Raw genomic sequence first — 18667 nt, 5'->3', positions numbered from 1 at the left:
GGAAGAAAACAAATATTTTCAAAGTAACTACTATGTGCCAAACACTGTACTAAGCCATGGAATATTATTGCACTGTGAGAAATGACTAATATGAGAAATTTTGAGAAATGTGAAAACTCTTGGTTATTGAGAGTTCAAAGTAAGGAAAGTGAAGAGAATAATATATACAATGACTACAGTAATATAAAGGAAAACAACAGTAAAAGACAACAGAGAACTTCTATCACCAGCTCTCTCCTCTCCCCCACTCCATACTTCAAAACCTGCCCTCATCCTTCATTCACTATTCTTTTGCTCCAATCTATGATGTAAGTATTTTCCTTATCATCCTCCTTGGCCTTCTCCAGTTTTGCCTTGGTCCCATCCATTCCTGTCCCTCTGGTATCTTACCTCTTCAGGTCATTCCCTCAATTCCTCTTACCTAAAATCTTTCCTTATCTACCAGCTCCTTCCTCATTGCCTTACAAACAGATCCAAGTCTCCTTTCTCTTTAAAAAAAATCACTCATTTTTCCCATTCCCTCAAGCTATCATCCTCTACCTCTTTTCCCTCTCCAAGACAAATTTCTAGAAATGATTGTCCAGAAACATCACCTGTTTGGCCTCCATTTCTTCCCCTACCATTCCTCAATCTCTTACAACTAACTTATGACCCAACACTCAAGCAGAACTGTTGTCTCCAAAGTAAAGAAAAAATTCTTAACTGCTAAAAGAAAGGCCTTTTCTCAGTTTGAGACCATGGAGTGTAAATTTAGAAATGGAATGGACCTTAGGAACCATCAAGCCCAATTTCTTCATTGTACAGAAGAGGAAACTAAGGGCCAGAGGGGTTAAGTGATTTGTGAAAAGTCACACAAGCAGTAATGGGCACAGCTGGGATTTAAACATATCCCTTCCAACTTTAAATCCAGTGCTTTTTCCACTCTACCATAGCTCTCTTCACCCTGCTTAATCTCTGCATTTTCTGATGCTATTCACTACACCCTACTCCTAGATACTATCTCTTCCTTTGGCTCCTACAACACTACTTTCTCCTGGTTCTCTTTCTACCTGTCAAATGCTTCTTCTCGGTCTCCTTTGCTTGAATGTAACCCATCTCTCTCCCCAAATACCGCATGTCACGCAAGGCTCTGTCTGGGGCCATTTTAACTTCTCTCTCTACTTTTTCCTCCCATGGTAATCTTATCAAATCCCATGGGCTCCATTATCTGTCTATGTGGGGAACTCCTAAATAGAACTATCATTTCCTCATTTGTCTCTTGAACACCAGTCCTCTATTACCAAATGCCTAGTGTAAATTCTTCCTAAATATTTCCCAGGAATCTACAAGCCAAGATGACAAAAACTGAATTAACAATATCCTTCCCCTCTTTTCTCTCTTCCTCCCTCTCCTCCAAAATAATTTATTTCTATTAACACCTCCACTCTTCTCATCAAATACGTTTTCTTCTCCCTCAACCCCCAATAGTCAATCATTTCCTAACTCTGGTCAGACAACTATACAACATACACATTACATCTATCCCCTTGTCATTATTCATACATCTTCTAACCTACTTCTAGCTTTCATCTCCTTACTTAAGACTCCCAATTGATGTCCCTAACTCCAGTTTCCAGATTTGATCATACTCCCAACTATCTTCACAGTCTTATTTCATATCGTTTTCCTTTATACACTCACCTTTCTAGTCAAACTAGCTTGCTAGTCATCAAAAAGTGTCAACCTTGGAGTCATCCCTCACTGCTCATTCTCCCTCGATCCATATATCTAATCAGTTACCAATCTTGTTTCTACCACCAAATTATCTCTTGCATCTATCCCCTTCTCTCTACTCACCTGGCTACCACCATATGTAGGGCTCTCATTACCTTTTACCTGAATTATTGCACTTGCTTCCTAAATATTCTCCCTGGTGTAAGTCTGTGCTTTCAGCCTCCACACAGCTTCCAATGTTATATTCCTAAGGTACAGGTCTAGCTATCTCACTTTCCTGCTCCATAAACTACAATGGCTCCCTTTTATTTCTAAGATCAATACAACTCCATTTGTCATATAAAGCTCTTCACAGACTGGTTCCAACCTAGGCTTCCAACTTTATTATATATTACTCCCGTTCATGAATTCTAGGATTTGGCCAAATTGGAATTCTTTCTGTTCTTCACATGGCACTCCATTTAATGTTTCCATGATTTTGCACAGGCTGTCTCCCATGTTCTTAAGACTTTCTCTTCCATTTATAAAAATGCCTAGTTTCCTTGTGGAGAGAAGTACGGAAGAAAAAGGGGTAAAAGGAGGGAAGGTAGGAGGAAGTAAACGACAGAAAGAAGGAAGGAGGGAAAGAAGAAGGAAGGAATGAGGAACTGAAGGAAAAAGGGAAGGAAGGGAGGAAAAGAAAGAGGGAAGGAAGGAGGGGTGAAGGAAGGAAGGAATTTGATAACATGAGACTGGAGTTCAAGAGAGAAATGAGGAAATGATAGATCTACTTGGGAGTTACCCACATAGATAACTGAAATCATAGAAGTTGAAAAGGGAAGGAAGGAAGGAAGGAAGGAAGGAAGGAAGGAAGGAAGGAAGGAAGGAAGGAAGGAAGGAAGGAAGGAACCTGAGGCAAATAGAAATCAAGTGACTTGCCTAGAGTCACAAAGCTAGTAAGTGTCAGAGGTTGGATTTGAACTTATGTCTTCCTGACTCCAGGCATTGCATAACTGCCTGTGAAAGAAACAAGCACTTTGAGGACAGGAACTTTTTTCCATTTTGTCTTTTTGTAACCAATGATCAGCACAATGTCTTGTACATAGTAATCATTTAATAAATGTGTGGTGAGTAAATTGAGTCAGAAGCATGATGAATGTAGCAATTGATTTTTCAACTCTTGGGGTCTTGGTATTATAAGAGAGCAGTTCTCTTTTCTGGGTAGAGGGGAGGCAGATCATGGAAGGGGGATGGGAGATGGTGGCAGATGTGGCACAAATAGATATGACTGCTGTACTGCTGGTTTTCTTTGATCATTTTTCTTTATTACTAAGGGTGCCTTGGAGGGGATAATGATTGTGGGATAAAAAATAGAAAGCATCAATAAAACCTAAAAAGAAAAAAGAAAGAAACTGAGGCCTAAAGAGATTAAAAAAAAACTTTCTTAACACTACATACATAATTAGAAAAGCTGAGAAGCAAACCCAGGTCCTTTGAGTCCAAATCCAGTTTTTTTCCACTATATAATTCAATCATTACAAACTACTTTAAAGCAATTACATATCTGAAGAAAGAATATGCTGATTTGAATTGTTTGTTGTTGGTTCTTTGAAATTTTTTTTGATATTTTGAATATCTCTCTTTTTTAATGAATCTATTAATCCTTCATTTAATTCAATATCCTCACAAATGGACCCACTAATCACTAAGTGATTAGATCATTTACTTCTATAAACTGCTTTTGTCTTTAAACATATGCTAGCTTATAATAAAATGGACTCCTTTCATTAACAATTAATATTTGGTTGACTGTTTTCCCTTCTGAATTAATTTTGTAAGAGATAGAACTTTTTTCTTCTACATTGTAGAGTACAAGTTTTAATATAAAACAGTAGTCTGCTACATTTTCTTAGAAATCATAACATTGTGGCATTTATTATTTACCTTTTGTTAAAATAACATAAAAGGGTATAGGCTTTCATCTTCCTCTTTTGCATATTGGAGTGAGCAAGGGATTTCAGCAGTCAGAACTTTCAGGTTCCCATCCATCTCTTGTCCTCTATCTGTGGGCTTCCCCCAAAGTTTTGCCTACCACTCTTTTCACCTCTCTAATTTTCTTGCTGACCCCACTACTGCTCATAGGAGAACTTACTATATCCATGCAAATGACTCTTAAATTTATGTACTCAACCTCCTGGATGCTAGCTTTTTTTTAAAAAAAAATTATCTTAGATGAAATGTAGCTTAGATTCCTTCTGCAAACTATTGTCCTAGGTATATAATCTTTGAGTCATCCTTGGCTCCCCTCACCTTCCATATTGAATAAGTTGACAGATATTGTCAATTTTTTTTCCACGACACATCTCGACATTTGTCTGTTTTCTTCACTCGTGACCACCCCTCCCCCATTGCAAACCTTTACCACCTCTCTCCTAAATTATTGCAATAGCTTCCTAATTGACTTTCCCGCTTTCATCCTTTCCCTTTTCCAAGTTGTCCTCTACACAGGTGCCAAAAATAATCTTCCTAAATGATTGTTCTGAAAATTGACTTCTCCCTATTGCTTCTAGGATAAAATAAATATGGCACAGCTGGTCATTTGAAGTTCTTCATAGTCTGGTTTCATCTTATCTGCCCAGGCTTCTTTCATATTACTTCCTTTCATATTCTCTACGTTCTAACAAAATTGCCCTTCTTGTTTCCTAAATTCAACATTCTATCTCCTGACTCCATGTTTTTGGATAGGTTGTTTTCCATGCCTGGAGCACCCAAACTCCTCATTTAGATTTCTCAGCATCTTTTAACTTCCTTTGAGGTTTAGCTCAGTTATCACCTCCTACTCAAAGTTTTTTTTCCTGTCCTCTTAATTCCCTTCTCAAATTACCTTATTCCTCTACATACCACTGTTGCAGTAGCAAACTCATTGAGAGTAGTGGGTGGTTTTGTTTTTTCCTATAATTCAGTCCCCAGCACCAGTACCACTGTGCCTTGGATGTAGTGGGTGCTTAGTCAACATTTGTTGAATTGAATAACATCTCAGGATTATGCAGAAGAATATCCACACATTTCACCTTTGGGTTTTAGGTAATGATTCTAATCTTACACACTTCTTGTAGGATTGCCATCTTCTGAATCATTATGAATGAAGAAAATGGTTCCCAACTTCTGTAGGTTTCACTGTGTGTGAAATTTGCTTGTGATTTGTTTGATGCTAACAGAACCTCAAAAAAAGAAGTCCTATTGAGAAGTACTTCGAAGTAAGTTACAACCTTAATTGGATGGAAGAGTCTGCATGCATGACCAAAGTCACAAGCTTCAATTTTGCTCAACATTAGCTGTTTTGATATTATCATCAACTCTGCAAATATAAAAATACAGATGAAATCACAAACTAGATAGATGAGGTCTTTTTTAAAAAATGTGCTTTGCCAATGAAACACTCAATGTCCAAGCATTAACATCCTGGCAAAGCCAGCCATATTCAGGAAAAATAATGATAGAAAAAAGGTAAAGAGAGTAAGGCCATCTAATGCAAAATAGAGTTGTTGAGTCATTTCAGTCATTTCCCACTCTTTGTGACCCCATTTGGGGTTTTCTTGGGAAAGATACTGAAGTGCTTTGCCATTTCCTTCTCCAGCTCATTTTACAAATGAAGAAACTGAGGCAAGCAAAGTTAAGTGACTTGCCCAGGCACACAGCTAGTAAGTGTCTGAAGCTGAGGCTGAAAATGAACTCATGAAGATGAGTCTTCCTGATTCCAAGCCCAATACTCTATCCACTGTGCCACCTAGCTGATAATATAGGAATAGGAATTTTTTTTTAATCATCTTCCTCTTTTTTGTGTTTTCTCCTTTCCTGTCTTCTATTACTTCAAGAACTCTGCTAACATTTCTGTGTTGGTGTGTTCTTAAATGCACTCAAGAAAAATTACTGTGTAACTCAAACAAATACATAAAAAAAAACCTCCCCTCTATTATTTCACCCAACTCCATTAATTTCTCTGAACGCTTTCTTCCTTTTTCCTTACTTTCATCTAATTTCTCCCTTTCATTCCCATTAGCCTACTCCCACTTCCTAACTTCCTTTCTGTGCTGAAAGTGAACCTCAGAGGAAGTCAAACCTGATTAGCTTCTAGTCACCAACAAAAACCAATCTTGGGTCAGTGTCTCCCCTACTCTCAATTCAAATCAAGTAGCATTTATTAGGCACTTTATTAAGTCCCAGTTACCGTGTAGAGCACTAGGTATCCAAAGAAAGACAAAAGACAATTTCTGCTCTCAAGGAGCTCTCATTCTTAATGGGAGAGATAATATGCACACAGCTATGTACAAACAAGACACAGGATAACTAGGAGTAATATCGGAGGGAAGGCACTAACATGGAGGAGGAATGGGAAAAAGCTCCTTGCAGGTGAGATTTTAGGTAAGAATTTTAGGAAGCACCAAAAGCCAGGTTTTACAAAATATTTTTAAGCAAAGGTTTTATGTCTCTTCCCCACCATTTCCAGATCTGAGATTTCATTGGCAAAAGAAATTCTTTTGGAGGAAACTCTCATCAAATGCAGATCAATAACTAGTTTGCATTTTACTGTTTCACTGAGTTGGCTAAGGGATTGGGAAGTTAAATTGAGGGTGGCACAGACAGTAAGGTCAGTGTGGGACTTTAGTCCCATTTTTCTTGGCTCTGAGGCCAGCTCTCTATTTATTAAACTATACTGCTTCTATGGGCAGCCTGGTGGAGCAGTGGATAGAGCAAGGGGCCTAGAGTCGAGAAGATCTGAATTCAAATCCTGCTTCAGACACTTTCTAGTTGTTTGATGCTGGGCAAGTCACTTCACTCTGTTCGCCTGTTTCCTCATCTATAAAATAAGCTACAGAAGAAAATGGCAAACCACTCCAGAATCTTTGCCAAGAAAACCCCAAATGTGGTCATGAAGAGTCAGACATAACTGAAATCTAAATAACTGCTTCTATCTAAAGAAAGAAAATACTTCAAATAGAAATTTTTATGATTATTATTATTTTGCTTCGTAAGTGATCAAAGCGGGGCCATGATACACTTGGGTGGTTCTGTGTAGCAACCAACATAGGCACATTACTACTAAATTCCATGATCATTAAATCAACCAATCTCATTTGAACTAAAGCAAACAACTGAAATGGGAGGAAAATGCTGAAACGACATGGAGGTGAATGAGGGAGTCTATTCTAAGGTCAGGAATGCTTCTAGTAGGAGCCAGGCTGTAACTATGTCAATGTCTCATCTACTAGATAGATACCTCTAACTCACACAGATTCAGCATTAATGTATTTCCATTTATAAAAAGTTTATCCATACAAAATAATATGACTAAAAATGAGTTCTAATGAGAAAATAGCCACAAATCTTGCTAAATGCCTTACTCCCCTCTCCTCTTTTTCTTGGTATTTCCCATACAATGTCCTTGCCCTCCAATTGTACAACTCTCAGGTTGGGTTTAAATATATAGGAAAAGGATAATGTTAGCTTTTTACCTTGACAGCTATCTGAAACCTAGTTCAAAATATGACAAACCACATCTAAATCTTAAGAAAAGCAATAAAACTGATTTGGAGGCTGTCTCCTCTTCATAGTTTCATAATTTTACTTGAGGAAACATATTTTGAGCAAATATTTACCATTCAGATATTTAAAATATTTAATAAACTCATCCTTTTTTAAAAAAGATTGATTAAATAAATAAGCATTTCTGGGTCATTTACAGAAAATCTGCCAGATGTTAAAAACTCAAATCATTCTTTTATGCTTAAGGTCATGCTTTGGAGCTATCACCTAACTCCCTGCCACACCACTCTGCTCATGTGATCCGTAAGCAAAGGTGCTCGAATCAAACTAGATACAACAGAATAATCAAGGCGCAAAGTAAGCTTTGATGCCGGAAGCCTGAAACAACTTAATCTATCAAAAAACCAAAACCAAAACCAAAATCCAAAAATCTTTAAACCAACTTGGGTAATAATGAGGCTGAAACACATAAAAGGAGGCACACTGACCTGGCTAATGGGTTCTTTTGTAGGGGGCTTTCCTCTTCTGGCTGTGCTGGTAGCCAGGGTGGTGGTGGTTTCCATAATGGATGTGGACATCTCAGACTGCATGGCTGTGGCTGTTGACTCGGTTGTCATAGAGGAAGGCACTTCACCAACCAGTCTCACATTTCCCACTATCGCGATGTTGGCATCATTTTCGGCTGCCATATTCAGAACTTTCAAGCCATTGTAGTAAAGACCAGACAGCTGGCCCTGGAAGGGGTGGCCCTGCTCTTTCCCGCCAATTATAATGGTTGCTTGGCTATTGAAGATTGTGAGCTGACGCCCTGTAAAAATAACATTACATACATGCAAAAATGTTGATTGTGAACTCTATATTCTAAACAGGATGATAAAACAGATCTTTCATGGGGTGAATAATGAGAGCAATAAACTATAAGATAGGCATTTGACTCATAATTCATTGCTTTTTAATGAGGTGTCCATGAAATGCATAATATTGGTAAATACTTGTAATTGCTTAATTAACTTTCAATGGGTTACTTTTGCTAAAAGACCAATCAAAATGTGTATACCAAATTTATTTTTAGTAGATCCTTTTCCCCTTTTTTCTTGAGGTCGTGCTATTTCATTTTTGAGTCTTGGTTGTCAAATTCAAAAATGCAAAATCTTTGGCAGGATTTTTAACATTTCAAGGATTTGCCACACTTAAATAACCTCTGACGGATACTAACCTGCAACTATAGAATATGAAGTTTATGTTTTTTTTAATTTAAGGTTTAAAGATCTCATAATTCAGGTAATGGCCACATAGACATTATGGTAAGTGAGAGTTTACTCTTAAAATGTAATGTTTCATTGGCTCATTTGAATCATTCTATTTCTCCGGCATTCACACTGAAAAGAAATGCATGGTTCACACTGATCACATCCAAAGCAAGGATTTTAAATGTTTAAATAAATAGATCTGATTGGCTTTCAGCAAGTCTATCAATTAAAACAAAAGAAAAAGAAAAGTTTTAGATGTAAAAGCGGCTTCAGGAATGATACACATACCAATGGAGAAATCATGGCACATTTTCATTCAACAGAAATCTTCAGAAACAGTACCATTATTATCAAATTGAATATCCACTTTAGCAGACTGGTTTCTGCTAATAAAAAAGCATGCACACAACTTTAAATCCAGTTTTAATTACGGTTTGTTCCCAAATCCTCTTAGAAAGTTGCAAACGTTAAAGGGACTTTGTTTTGACTGGCAACACATATTGCCCACTATTTAAGATACCTACAGTTTAAACAAAGAGTTTTTCAGGACCATAATGAAGATATCAGAACTACATATATTTTAGTTAATAATTTAGATGTTGGAACATGTCATATAATCTATGAATGATTTATCATTTTGGGTTAATGTTTGCTAACAGTACCTTCATAGATTGAGTTAGTGGATTATATTTAACAGTCCCTTTAACCTTAAGTTAACAGGGTAAGATTATTATACAGCTGGTACTTCTAAAATGTATAGAAATTATTATACAAGGTATGCAAATATTACTATCTACATTTTACTGTTTTAAATTTGTTTTTAATTTAGTTTTACTGAAAATTTATTTTTTATGTTTATTAGTGTTACAATGAAGTACTACTTGGTTATGTTCAAATTATTTTTTTATTTGAAGTTTTAATCAATGTTTTTTACCTTTGTCGAGTAGCCATTCATCAACTACTCGACCAAGTCGATATGGAATTCGCTGTCTAGCAATCGCCAGGCGCTCGTTATCATTGTTTCCTTTAAAGTTTAAAGAGACATTTCATTGGTTAAAATCTGTAAGGTCAAAGGTTAAAAGTTAATACTTAAAGCTTGAGCTATACAGTTGCCACATGATTTTTTGAAATTTGGAATTTTAAAAAGTTCTACCTAGAACATTTCATGTTTCAGACTTTCATTCATTCATTTATTTTATTTTAGCAAACAAAATTATTCCTATGTTAATTGAAAATTAGAAATCTGCATTTGAGCTAGGTTATTAAACTTATGTTATAGACAGACCCAAACAACAAATTTAAACATCATATAATGGCTTTACAAAAAATGACCATTGACCTCAGGGTTTTGTCTGTTTTGATATTTCTTATTAACTAGTTAAACATGTTCAGGTGAAACAGGTTTAATTTTTCAAAATACATCCAACCTCTTACTCCAGATTAATCATTTAAAGAAAACAAAACCTTAATACCATCTAGGCACACTCCAGCCATCTAAAATAAGCCTGACATACTTTATTTCCTATTCGGAAAATAGAAATTCTTATTCACCTCATATAAGGAAACCACAGAGTCCATACATTTCTAGCGAGATACAAACAAATTGGGTAATCAATCACTTGTACATGACAAGATCACAGATAATACATTCTGTATCAACAAGATGTGTTATTAAGGGAGAAGGCTTTGACAAAAGTGACTTCATTTGAGTGTCCTTTATGCTTGTCCAGATATCAACCTGTTAAGGCATATCGCACTTGAAAGAAGAGTTTGTTGTTCATATTTCATACAATCAAACCATATCATTTGGTAGCTTTTTCTTAACTATGTCAGACAGCTTAAGGAGAAAAAGCAAACCACCAGCACCAAGCACTAATAGATCGATCCTGCCCTCGGTTTACAGACAGGTTGCTTGGAGGACATGCCTTCTTAGGAAAAAAACTATCTGCAAAATTTGTTCTTTAAAATGACAGGGCACACTACATGTAATCTGAATTTTATTTTAATCTAGAAAAAACGCAAAAACATACTAATGTTCTAGTGTTTAGCAGCAAAGGAGTATAGCATTATGTTCTTCCACAGAACTTACGTAGTATGGTGCTATGTTCTTCCATCTCAGGAAATAACTCAGATGGTACCAGAGAGGTGGGTGAGATTGCAGACGATAATTACTACCAACCTTTCTGGAGAAAGTGGTAGTTTCACTAATCTAACAACAACAAAAACATCTATAGGCTATCTGCAATCTTAGTAGGCAGCCTAAGATGCATGTTGAAAAAATTTTCCAAGATGAAATTTTTTGCTTTTTTTGACATTGAACTCACTATGAAACCCTCTTTACCATACTACTGACAAAGGATTAAAATGAGTAAAGAGGGCTTTTGTTAGGAAGCATAAAGTTCCATGTGAGCTTCTATGTGAATGACTCTCTTTCAAGGTCAAAGATACAATCTTAAATTGTCAATACTCTTGACATAACCAAAATGGACTTTAATCTTCAACAAAAGCTACTTTTCCAATTGTAGAATTTTATATGAATTTATATACTTCAAGGATCCAAAATATCAATGTGGGTATTTCTTCCACCAACAGGGATTGCAACCCCTCTGTAATTTAGTATCTTATTTTTGAGAGATGCCATGATTTTAAAAAATCGCCCTTATCTCAACTTGATGATGAATCTCTCCCAACTTAGACAGGCTGGTCCTTGACCATGATGAGGCATGTTCAGCCATGGCCATATGTAAAGCCCTTCCAGGTTAGTTAAACCTGTTAGCATCTATGCTTCCCTGACATAGCCTTCAAGAAAGCTGGTGTCACCTCTGTTCTAATGAAGCCTCATAGTCAGACAGCAATAAACAATGTATTTGCTTCATTTTTTCCAGTTTTATGATCATAGGCGGGTCTTGATACTACTTTTTATTTTAGTTTCTCTTCTATCAATTGGGACTTTTTATTTGGTTCTGGTAGTTTTTGCTGCACCATGCAAGTTCATTCCTGAATATTTAATACAAAGCAGTTGCCAGGGGGGTGGAGATAGCCTACATCTGAATAGGAATTCTCTACATACTTTCATAAGTAGAATTCACATAGCTAGTGTAATCTAACATCCTATGCTACTGCAGAAGAATTAAATGTATAAAAATGCACAGATACAACCATTAGATAATTTGCTGTTAATCATGGATCAAAAGATAGGGAACTAACAGGAAAAAGACGTTGCAAGACATAGTAATAGCTAGCATTTATATAATGCTTACTATGTGCCAGGCACTGTGCTAAGTACTTTCAAATATTATCTCAATTGATCCTCACAACCTTGTGGCATATAAAAGTCAGGGCAAGGAGAAAAAAGTGGGGGAGGGGGCTTGGGAGGGAGGCTTTTGTATCCCTAGTGCCTACTATAGTATCTTACAGATAGTATGCACTTATTAAAGGCTTGTTAAATTGAACCGGATTGGATTGGTCTCATGTAGTTTTGCAGAGGGTGTTTTTTTTGTTGACTGTTGCTGGATAGAATAACCAACCTTTAAGGTCCATGGCACTTGAGCACTGATGCTTTGTAATTCCTTTGAGAAGCATCTTGGAAAAAGGGCACAGGTCAGGACTGTTAAGTTATATATCTTGGGAGAAAAAGACACAGAAACCTACTATCTGCCCTAAAGTGCCACCTCATACTTCTGGTTTGGAATTTTAAAATATCTATTCTTCCCTTCCAAATTTCTTCACCCAATCCTACAGTCATCCTAGGGGAAGCAGATGACCTCTATCCCATATTCCTTTCATCCTGACTCTGCCCTAGGCCTCAAAATAAGCATAAACTTAATCACCAAGAAATGTCATAAAGGGATCAGAAGACCTTTCTTGGTCTTATACTCAAGGATTGTCCAATAATAAATTTCTATATCTTCTGTTTAGACAACTTTGGAAAAGGAAGAGTGAAAAATTACACACCCTCTCTCTTTTGTTCCACTTACTGAATGAAATTCATAAAGAAATTAATGAATGGTATTACGAGATTTTATTCAATGGCTGCTGATTGAAAACCTTAATGTAACTTTCAGCTAACATAATCACATGAACCCTTTGTAAGAGAAGAAAGAGTGAGTGAGAGAACAAATCAAGGGGGAAAGAAAATGGACCTGGACAAAGTAAGAGTAGGCAAATCAGAACAGAGAGAAACTGTAAAATTAATTAGTCCTAATAAGCAAATCATAGGATTAGGAACTGGAAGAGATCTTAGAGATCAACTAGTCCAAATTCCTCATTTTTAGAGAGCAATTGGATGACTTTGAATTGACAATTGACAATTGAATGACACCAAACTAGTTACTGATAGCTAGAAGTAGAATCCAGGTCTCTATATCACAACATGAAACTCTTCACAACTTGCTCGAGTTCAGAGGACAATCAATAACAGTTAGAACTTAAAGGGACCCTAGAGATGATCTAATTCAGCCTCCTTGTACCACAGGCAAAGAGACAGAACGGGTTTATAAGTTGCCCAAGGTTACAGAGTTATGAAGTGACATGGCCAGTACTCAAACCCTGGTCATTCAGATATTTTTTACACTACATTGCATTGTACCGCTTCCTGTTTTAGATTAAGTTGACAAAACAATTGGGTTCTCAGAAGCTCTAAAAGTCAGAAGTCTCTGCCACTTCCATGGGTATTAATTGTCCATGATGGTTTTACTCTGGAAATTAAAATACAGTTTCCATTTCCTCTCAAGAGGGCTGTAGAATTGAAACTAGATAGAGCATCTCAAGAAAGAAGAAAATCTGTTTTATTCTTTAACTCGCTCTTGTGCTGTAGCCAAAATATAAACCAAAAACCTCCCATAATAATAATTGGGAGTGGGTTTCATGATGGAACATTTTATCTAAATGGCATATTTATTTATTTAAGGTACATCTAAAGAAGGAAGGGGGACCCTCCTATTTTCAATATCCAACCCCCCCCCCCCGCATCAGTTTAGCCCTCAGGTACAAAAAATTCAGCTTGGTCGGCATACCAGCTAGAGGCTTCCTTTACATTTCATTGTGATATCTTGTGTTAATTTTCATGGGAATCATAGGAGTTAGAGGTAGAAGTGCTTAGAGATTATCTGGTTCAACAAAACAAGGGTTCTAGCCTGAGTTATCTTTAATGAGTGTCTTTTGTTATACTATTCTGTACATTCTGCAGATAGGCAGTAATAAATATTCTATTTCACATATTTACTTTAAACTTATTTCATCTTTACAAATTGATTGCGATAGACCACTTACTAAGATGTTATTCAATAATTTTGTCTATTTTCCTGCTGCAGTTTTACACAGAACCACATCATCTCTGAACTAGGAGGGACCTCAGTAGCCAATGAGTCCAACCCAAACCTAAACCAGAACTCCTTCTATGACAAGAGGTCATCTGCCCTTTTTGTTAGAAGCACTCCTGTGGTGGGGGGAGGAGCCCAGTTTGATTAGCTCTAATTACTAGCAAATTTTCCCTACATCATGACTCAATCTACCTTTCTCAAACCTGTCTGCATTGCTTCTATTCCAACTTTCAAGTCTACATAAAGAAAAATCTAATCACGGTCCCACATGAAAACCTCTAATATGCTTGTATAATTCCACCTCAGAAGTTGCAGGAAAATAAACTTTTCCCAGGTGAAAGGAAAGATGAAGAATTATAAAAGACACACCTCAATGTAGTCATCTTATCTCCAGGCTAAACATTCCCTGTTTCTTTAAGCTCACATGGTGTGGACTCAAGGCCCTTCGATATCCTGGTTCCCTTTCTTTTGCTGCCCTCCAATTTAGAGGCAGCTAGGTGGTGCTGGGCCTGGAGTTAGGTGACCTGAGTTCAAATCTGGCCTCAAATACTTACTAGCTGTGTGAATGTGGGCAAGTCAGTTAACTCTGTTTGCCTCAGTTTCCTCATCTGTAAAATGAGCTGGAGAAGGAAATGGCAAACCACTCCAGTATCTTTGCCAAGAAAACCCCAAATGGGCTCACAAAGCGTAGGACGTGAGAAACAACTGAACAACAACACTTTATTAACATCCTTCTTAAACTACAGCACATAAAACTTAAAAGAACATACCAAATATGGTCTGCCTAATGTACAGTACCTGGATCCTCTTCCTGGTCTTGGACACCTGACCTTTCAGTGAGGCCCATAATTGCATTAGCTATTTTTAGCGGCCTCTACTGACTCCTATAGAGTTTGTAGTCCGCTCAAACTACAAGATCTTTCGTAAACAAACTTCTTTCTAGCTGTGTTGCCTCCATATTATACTTGTAAAGTTGGCTTTGGAATCCAAGTGTAAGAATTCGTACTTATTCCTATTAAATTTCATCTTACTCAACATACGTCATTATTTTATCATGTCAAATTCTTTTCAAATCCTGACTCTGTCATCCAGTGTGTTAGCTGTCCCTGTCAGTTTTTATTTTCTATAAATCTGGTAAGCATATTGTCTAGAACTTTAAACCACCAATAAGGGATAAAATTGTTAAACTGACAAAATATAGACTTTTTAAGGCATTCCACTGGACATCTCTACCCAAATGAGGAAGACTATCCAAATGAAAACATTAATGATTATTCTTTAAGTAGGAAGTGGCAACCACTTCCTAGTCCACTAAATTTTACTACGACCTAGCCCAGATTGCTTTGTCTTTTTAAAAAGAATAGCATGAAAACTTTGTGAAATGCATTGCTAAAATCTAGGTAAACTATAGCTACACTATTCTCCCATTCTATCAGCCTAGTTACCGTGTCAAAAAAAGAAAATCAATTTAATTTGGCATGACTGTTCTTGATGAAATCATGCTTCATTTCTCTAATTACAACTTTCTTTACTGGATGTTCAGAAACAATCTTTTTTAATATTGTCTTGAGTAATATACATTTAGAAGATAAATTAAATATGAATGATACAACAAACCATTAGATTAGAAAAGAACATGAATAAATGTAATTTATGATGATCTCTGTCAAATGTTTTACTAAAATCTAGGTAAACTATGTCTATAGCTATGAAAAGAGGAGGAATGAGGTTACTTTAGCATATGTCTGGTGGATGACCCCATAACAAATCTGCTTCTTTTTGGCATTTCAATTACTTATACAGTATTCCAGAAAGATCTACAGAACAGCCTAAGTCACAGAGTTTTTAGACAGGTACAATAACATTAATAGCTGTATCTAGGTGTTTAGACTTGGCTTGGGGAAAAAGTAATATAAACTAAACAAATGAAAGACCCTTACAGGAAGCCTCCAGGAGCTTCCCAGACATGATGAGACCTCACTTCATGCAGACGTCACTGGTGTCTCAGCTGCAAGTGTCTTGGTGATCTTGAAACACCAAGGCAACTACACATGCAGCCTCTTAACTGGCCACTTGCAAACTGCCTTATGGCATGAGTATCCTACCCTAAACCTTGCTTAAATAAAACAGCATTAAAAAATCAAAAACCTTGTTTCAGGATTTGTTTAAGCCTAGCATAGCTCCATTCCCCCAATGTACTAAAAATGTTGCAAAAAGGAAATGAGATTAGCTTGGTATATGTTGTTTTCAATGAAGTTGTTTTCATTTTTTTTGAGATCACTGCTTCCTTATCTAGATTTTCGGCAACCATCCCTTTAATACTGTCTTGAAAGGTACCCAAATAGAAGATGCACATCTTTTAAAATCTGAAACACTTGATATGGACAAATGTAATTTTTTATGAGATTTCTTGTGTCTGGGAAGGGTGAGAATGTACACAAAACCAAATTACACTGGGATTTAACCTTATTACATGGAGCTGATATGAGGTATCAAAGAAGCAGACATTCACTAATGGGTAGAATAAGGTGGTGTAGAACGTTTCAGAAATTCCAGTCAGAGCCAACAATACACAAAGATAATCACATTTCTACATTCCCTGACATGATCAAATCAGAGGTAAGCCTGGAAATGATAATAATAATGGTTTTGTTTAAAGCTTCTACAAATTGGACCTGTGAAAAGGAGTAATAAACTATGCTCTTTATGTGTGTGGGTATGTGAGAGAGAAATACAGGGACAAAGATATCAAACTTGATTGTGGCAATCTTCTGTGGATATAGAGGTTAGATTTATGAAAACAGGCACTTCTTGCTGAAGAGTTAAAAGATAACCATCTAGTTTCACGCATCCCTTCCCTCCATAAAACAAGACTGTGAGGTTTGTTTGTTTTTTTCCCCTAGACAATTTTGCTTGGATTAAATCTATTGGTGCCTCCACTGAAAATCGCACCAACAACACAGTGCTCTGATGAAGTTATTTCCAAGTAATCAATCTGCATGCAAAATTTGAATTCATTTTCTTCTGAATTGTTCAAGCATTAAGGATTTTGACAGGAGGCAGGCCTGTCTGTGGTAATAACACTGTAAACAATTGATGTGCACAGACCTCTAATTGGAGTAGCCATTGCGGTGTCTAGGACTAAGTGAACCCATTCTGTCAAGGGAGGCTCCAGCAATAAGGAATGTGAAAGAAAAGATGATCTCAGAGCTACAACATTGGCAATTTTGATTGAATTTTACATGGTTTCATTTTTTTACCTAACAGATAATATTTGGTCACATTGTGGTATATTAATTCTAGGTGAACAAGTAGACTTCAAGCAGGAAAAAAAGAGTAATTTCAAAGAATCAAGGTAAGCAGAAAGAAGCAATAAAGGTCAAATCCTTGAGTGAGAGCTAAATTTTGTGGTGGGCTTGAAAAAGAAGTAAAATGAAATCCTATTTGTACTTTTATATCCATAGGTCAATCAGGACATGCTGGCAATATGAACTTCCCTAACGTGTACTTTTTCCTCCTCTCATTTTTCTTAGATTGTTACTTTTGAACTGCAATTTTATTTACTTCTGTGAAATAAAGGTGTTAGTGGCTGATGTGAAATGGCAAATCCTCAGAAATAAGAAAGTTTATGGAATTAGGAATCTATGAAGAATAACATATTTTAAAAAGAAATGTTTGTTTGTTGTCAATACCTTTCTAGGTCTAAACCAGGATCACCTAAAACTTTTAAATGTAGTAACTTTAAAAAAGGAAACTGAAAGAGCATCCGAAACACTTATTTTTCTTTCATGAATGAATATCAGTTTCTAAATATGTTGCTGTTAAATGGAAGAAGCATAATTTCTTGGCTAGATACAGAAATAGAGAATGAAGATAAATACCAGGATAACTTAGGTTAAAAAAAACCTTTTCTACTCTCATAAAAATATATTTTGTAATTATCCACATATTGCAATTTCTCATTTATCTACATGAAGTGGGAATAAATGAGTCATTTTGTACAAATTCATTTTCTGTTTAAGTGAGATTTTCCCCTTTAAAAACTTCCACAATTTGAAGGTGACCCCACTGATGTGTGCATGGACTTTATGATAGCTATTTTTGCTACTAATAGGCCTTTTGTGACTTTAGAGTTTTTTCCCTCATAACAATCCTATGAAATGATATATTTTTATTCCCGTTTTTCAGATGAGTAAATTGAGGCTTAGGAATTTTAACTTGTCCATAGGGTCACACAACTAGTTGGGAGGGGGAAGGGAATAAGCATTTCTTAAGCACCTACTAAGTGTCAAGCATGAGCTAAGTACTTTAAAAATATTACCTCATTTGATCCTCATAATTACCCTTCTAGGTAGGTACTGTTATTATCCCCATTTTATAAATGGGTAAACTGAGACAGAGAGCTAAGTGGCTTGCCCATATTTGAACTCAGATCTTCCTGACTCCTGACCCAGCAAACAGCTGAATCATGACTCATATCAAAATCCTTTGACTCCACTTTTAATGTTACTTCCATGTGTTTTTGTGTTTCCTCAAGGATGCTATACTTAGGGCTCACTACCTCACATGCTGATTTATTTCTGGATTTGATGGTTGAGGGTACCAGAGGCTCATTACAGGCAGGTGACACAGCGGATAAAGGGCTGAGCCTGGAGTCAGGAAGATAAGTTCAAATCTGATCTCAGACTCTTACTACCTGTGTGATCCTGGGCAGGCCATGTACTTTTTGTCTGCCTCAGTTTCTTCCCGATGCAACTACCCCTCAAGATTGTTTTTAAGGATAAAGTGAGATAACATTCATGTAGTGCTTTTCCAACTTTAAAGCACTATATAAATTCTAGCTATTCGTATCAGCCATTG

At 36.5% G+C, this 18667-nt stretch overlaps 1 protein-coding gene across 8 annotated transcripts in view; it reads right to left on the bottom strand.

Moving 5' to 3' along the window:
• NRXN1 (neurexin 1) overlaps positions 1–18667 on the bottom strand; it is a 1448730-nt gene that overhangs the window by 191325 nt on the left and 1238738 nt on the right. For 5 of the 8 annotated variants that reach the window (XM_036751791.1, XM_036751793.1, XM_036751795.1 and 2 more), the window contains 2 exons: positions 9421–9510; positions 7725–8044 (listed from right to left, as the gene is read on the bottom strand). In XM_036751791.1, the coding sequence (XP_036607686.1) occupies positions 7725–8044; positions 9421–9510 (410 nt within the window). The remainder of the gene's footprint in view (positions 1–7724; positions 8045–9420; positions 9511–18667) is intronic. The other 3 variants (XM_036751799.1, XM_036751796.1, XM_036751797.1) reach the window with 1 other exon arrangement.

Source organism: Trichosurus vulpecula, chromosome 3 (genome assembly GCF_011100635.1).
Source record: "Trichosurus vulpecula isolate mTriVul1 chromosome 3, mTriVul1.pri, whole genome shotgun sequence".
Taxonomy (NCBI): domain Eukaryota; kingdom Metazoa; phylum Chordata; class Mammalia; order Diprotodontia; family Phalangeridae; genus Trichosurus; species Trichosurus vulpecula.
This window is presented reverse-complemented; position numbering and strand designations above follow the sequence as displayed.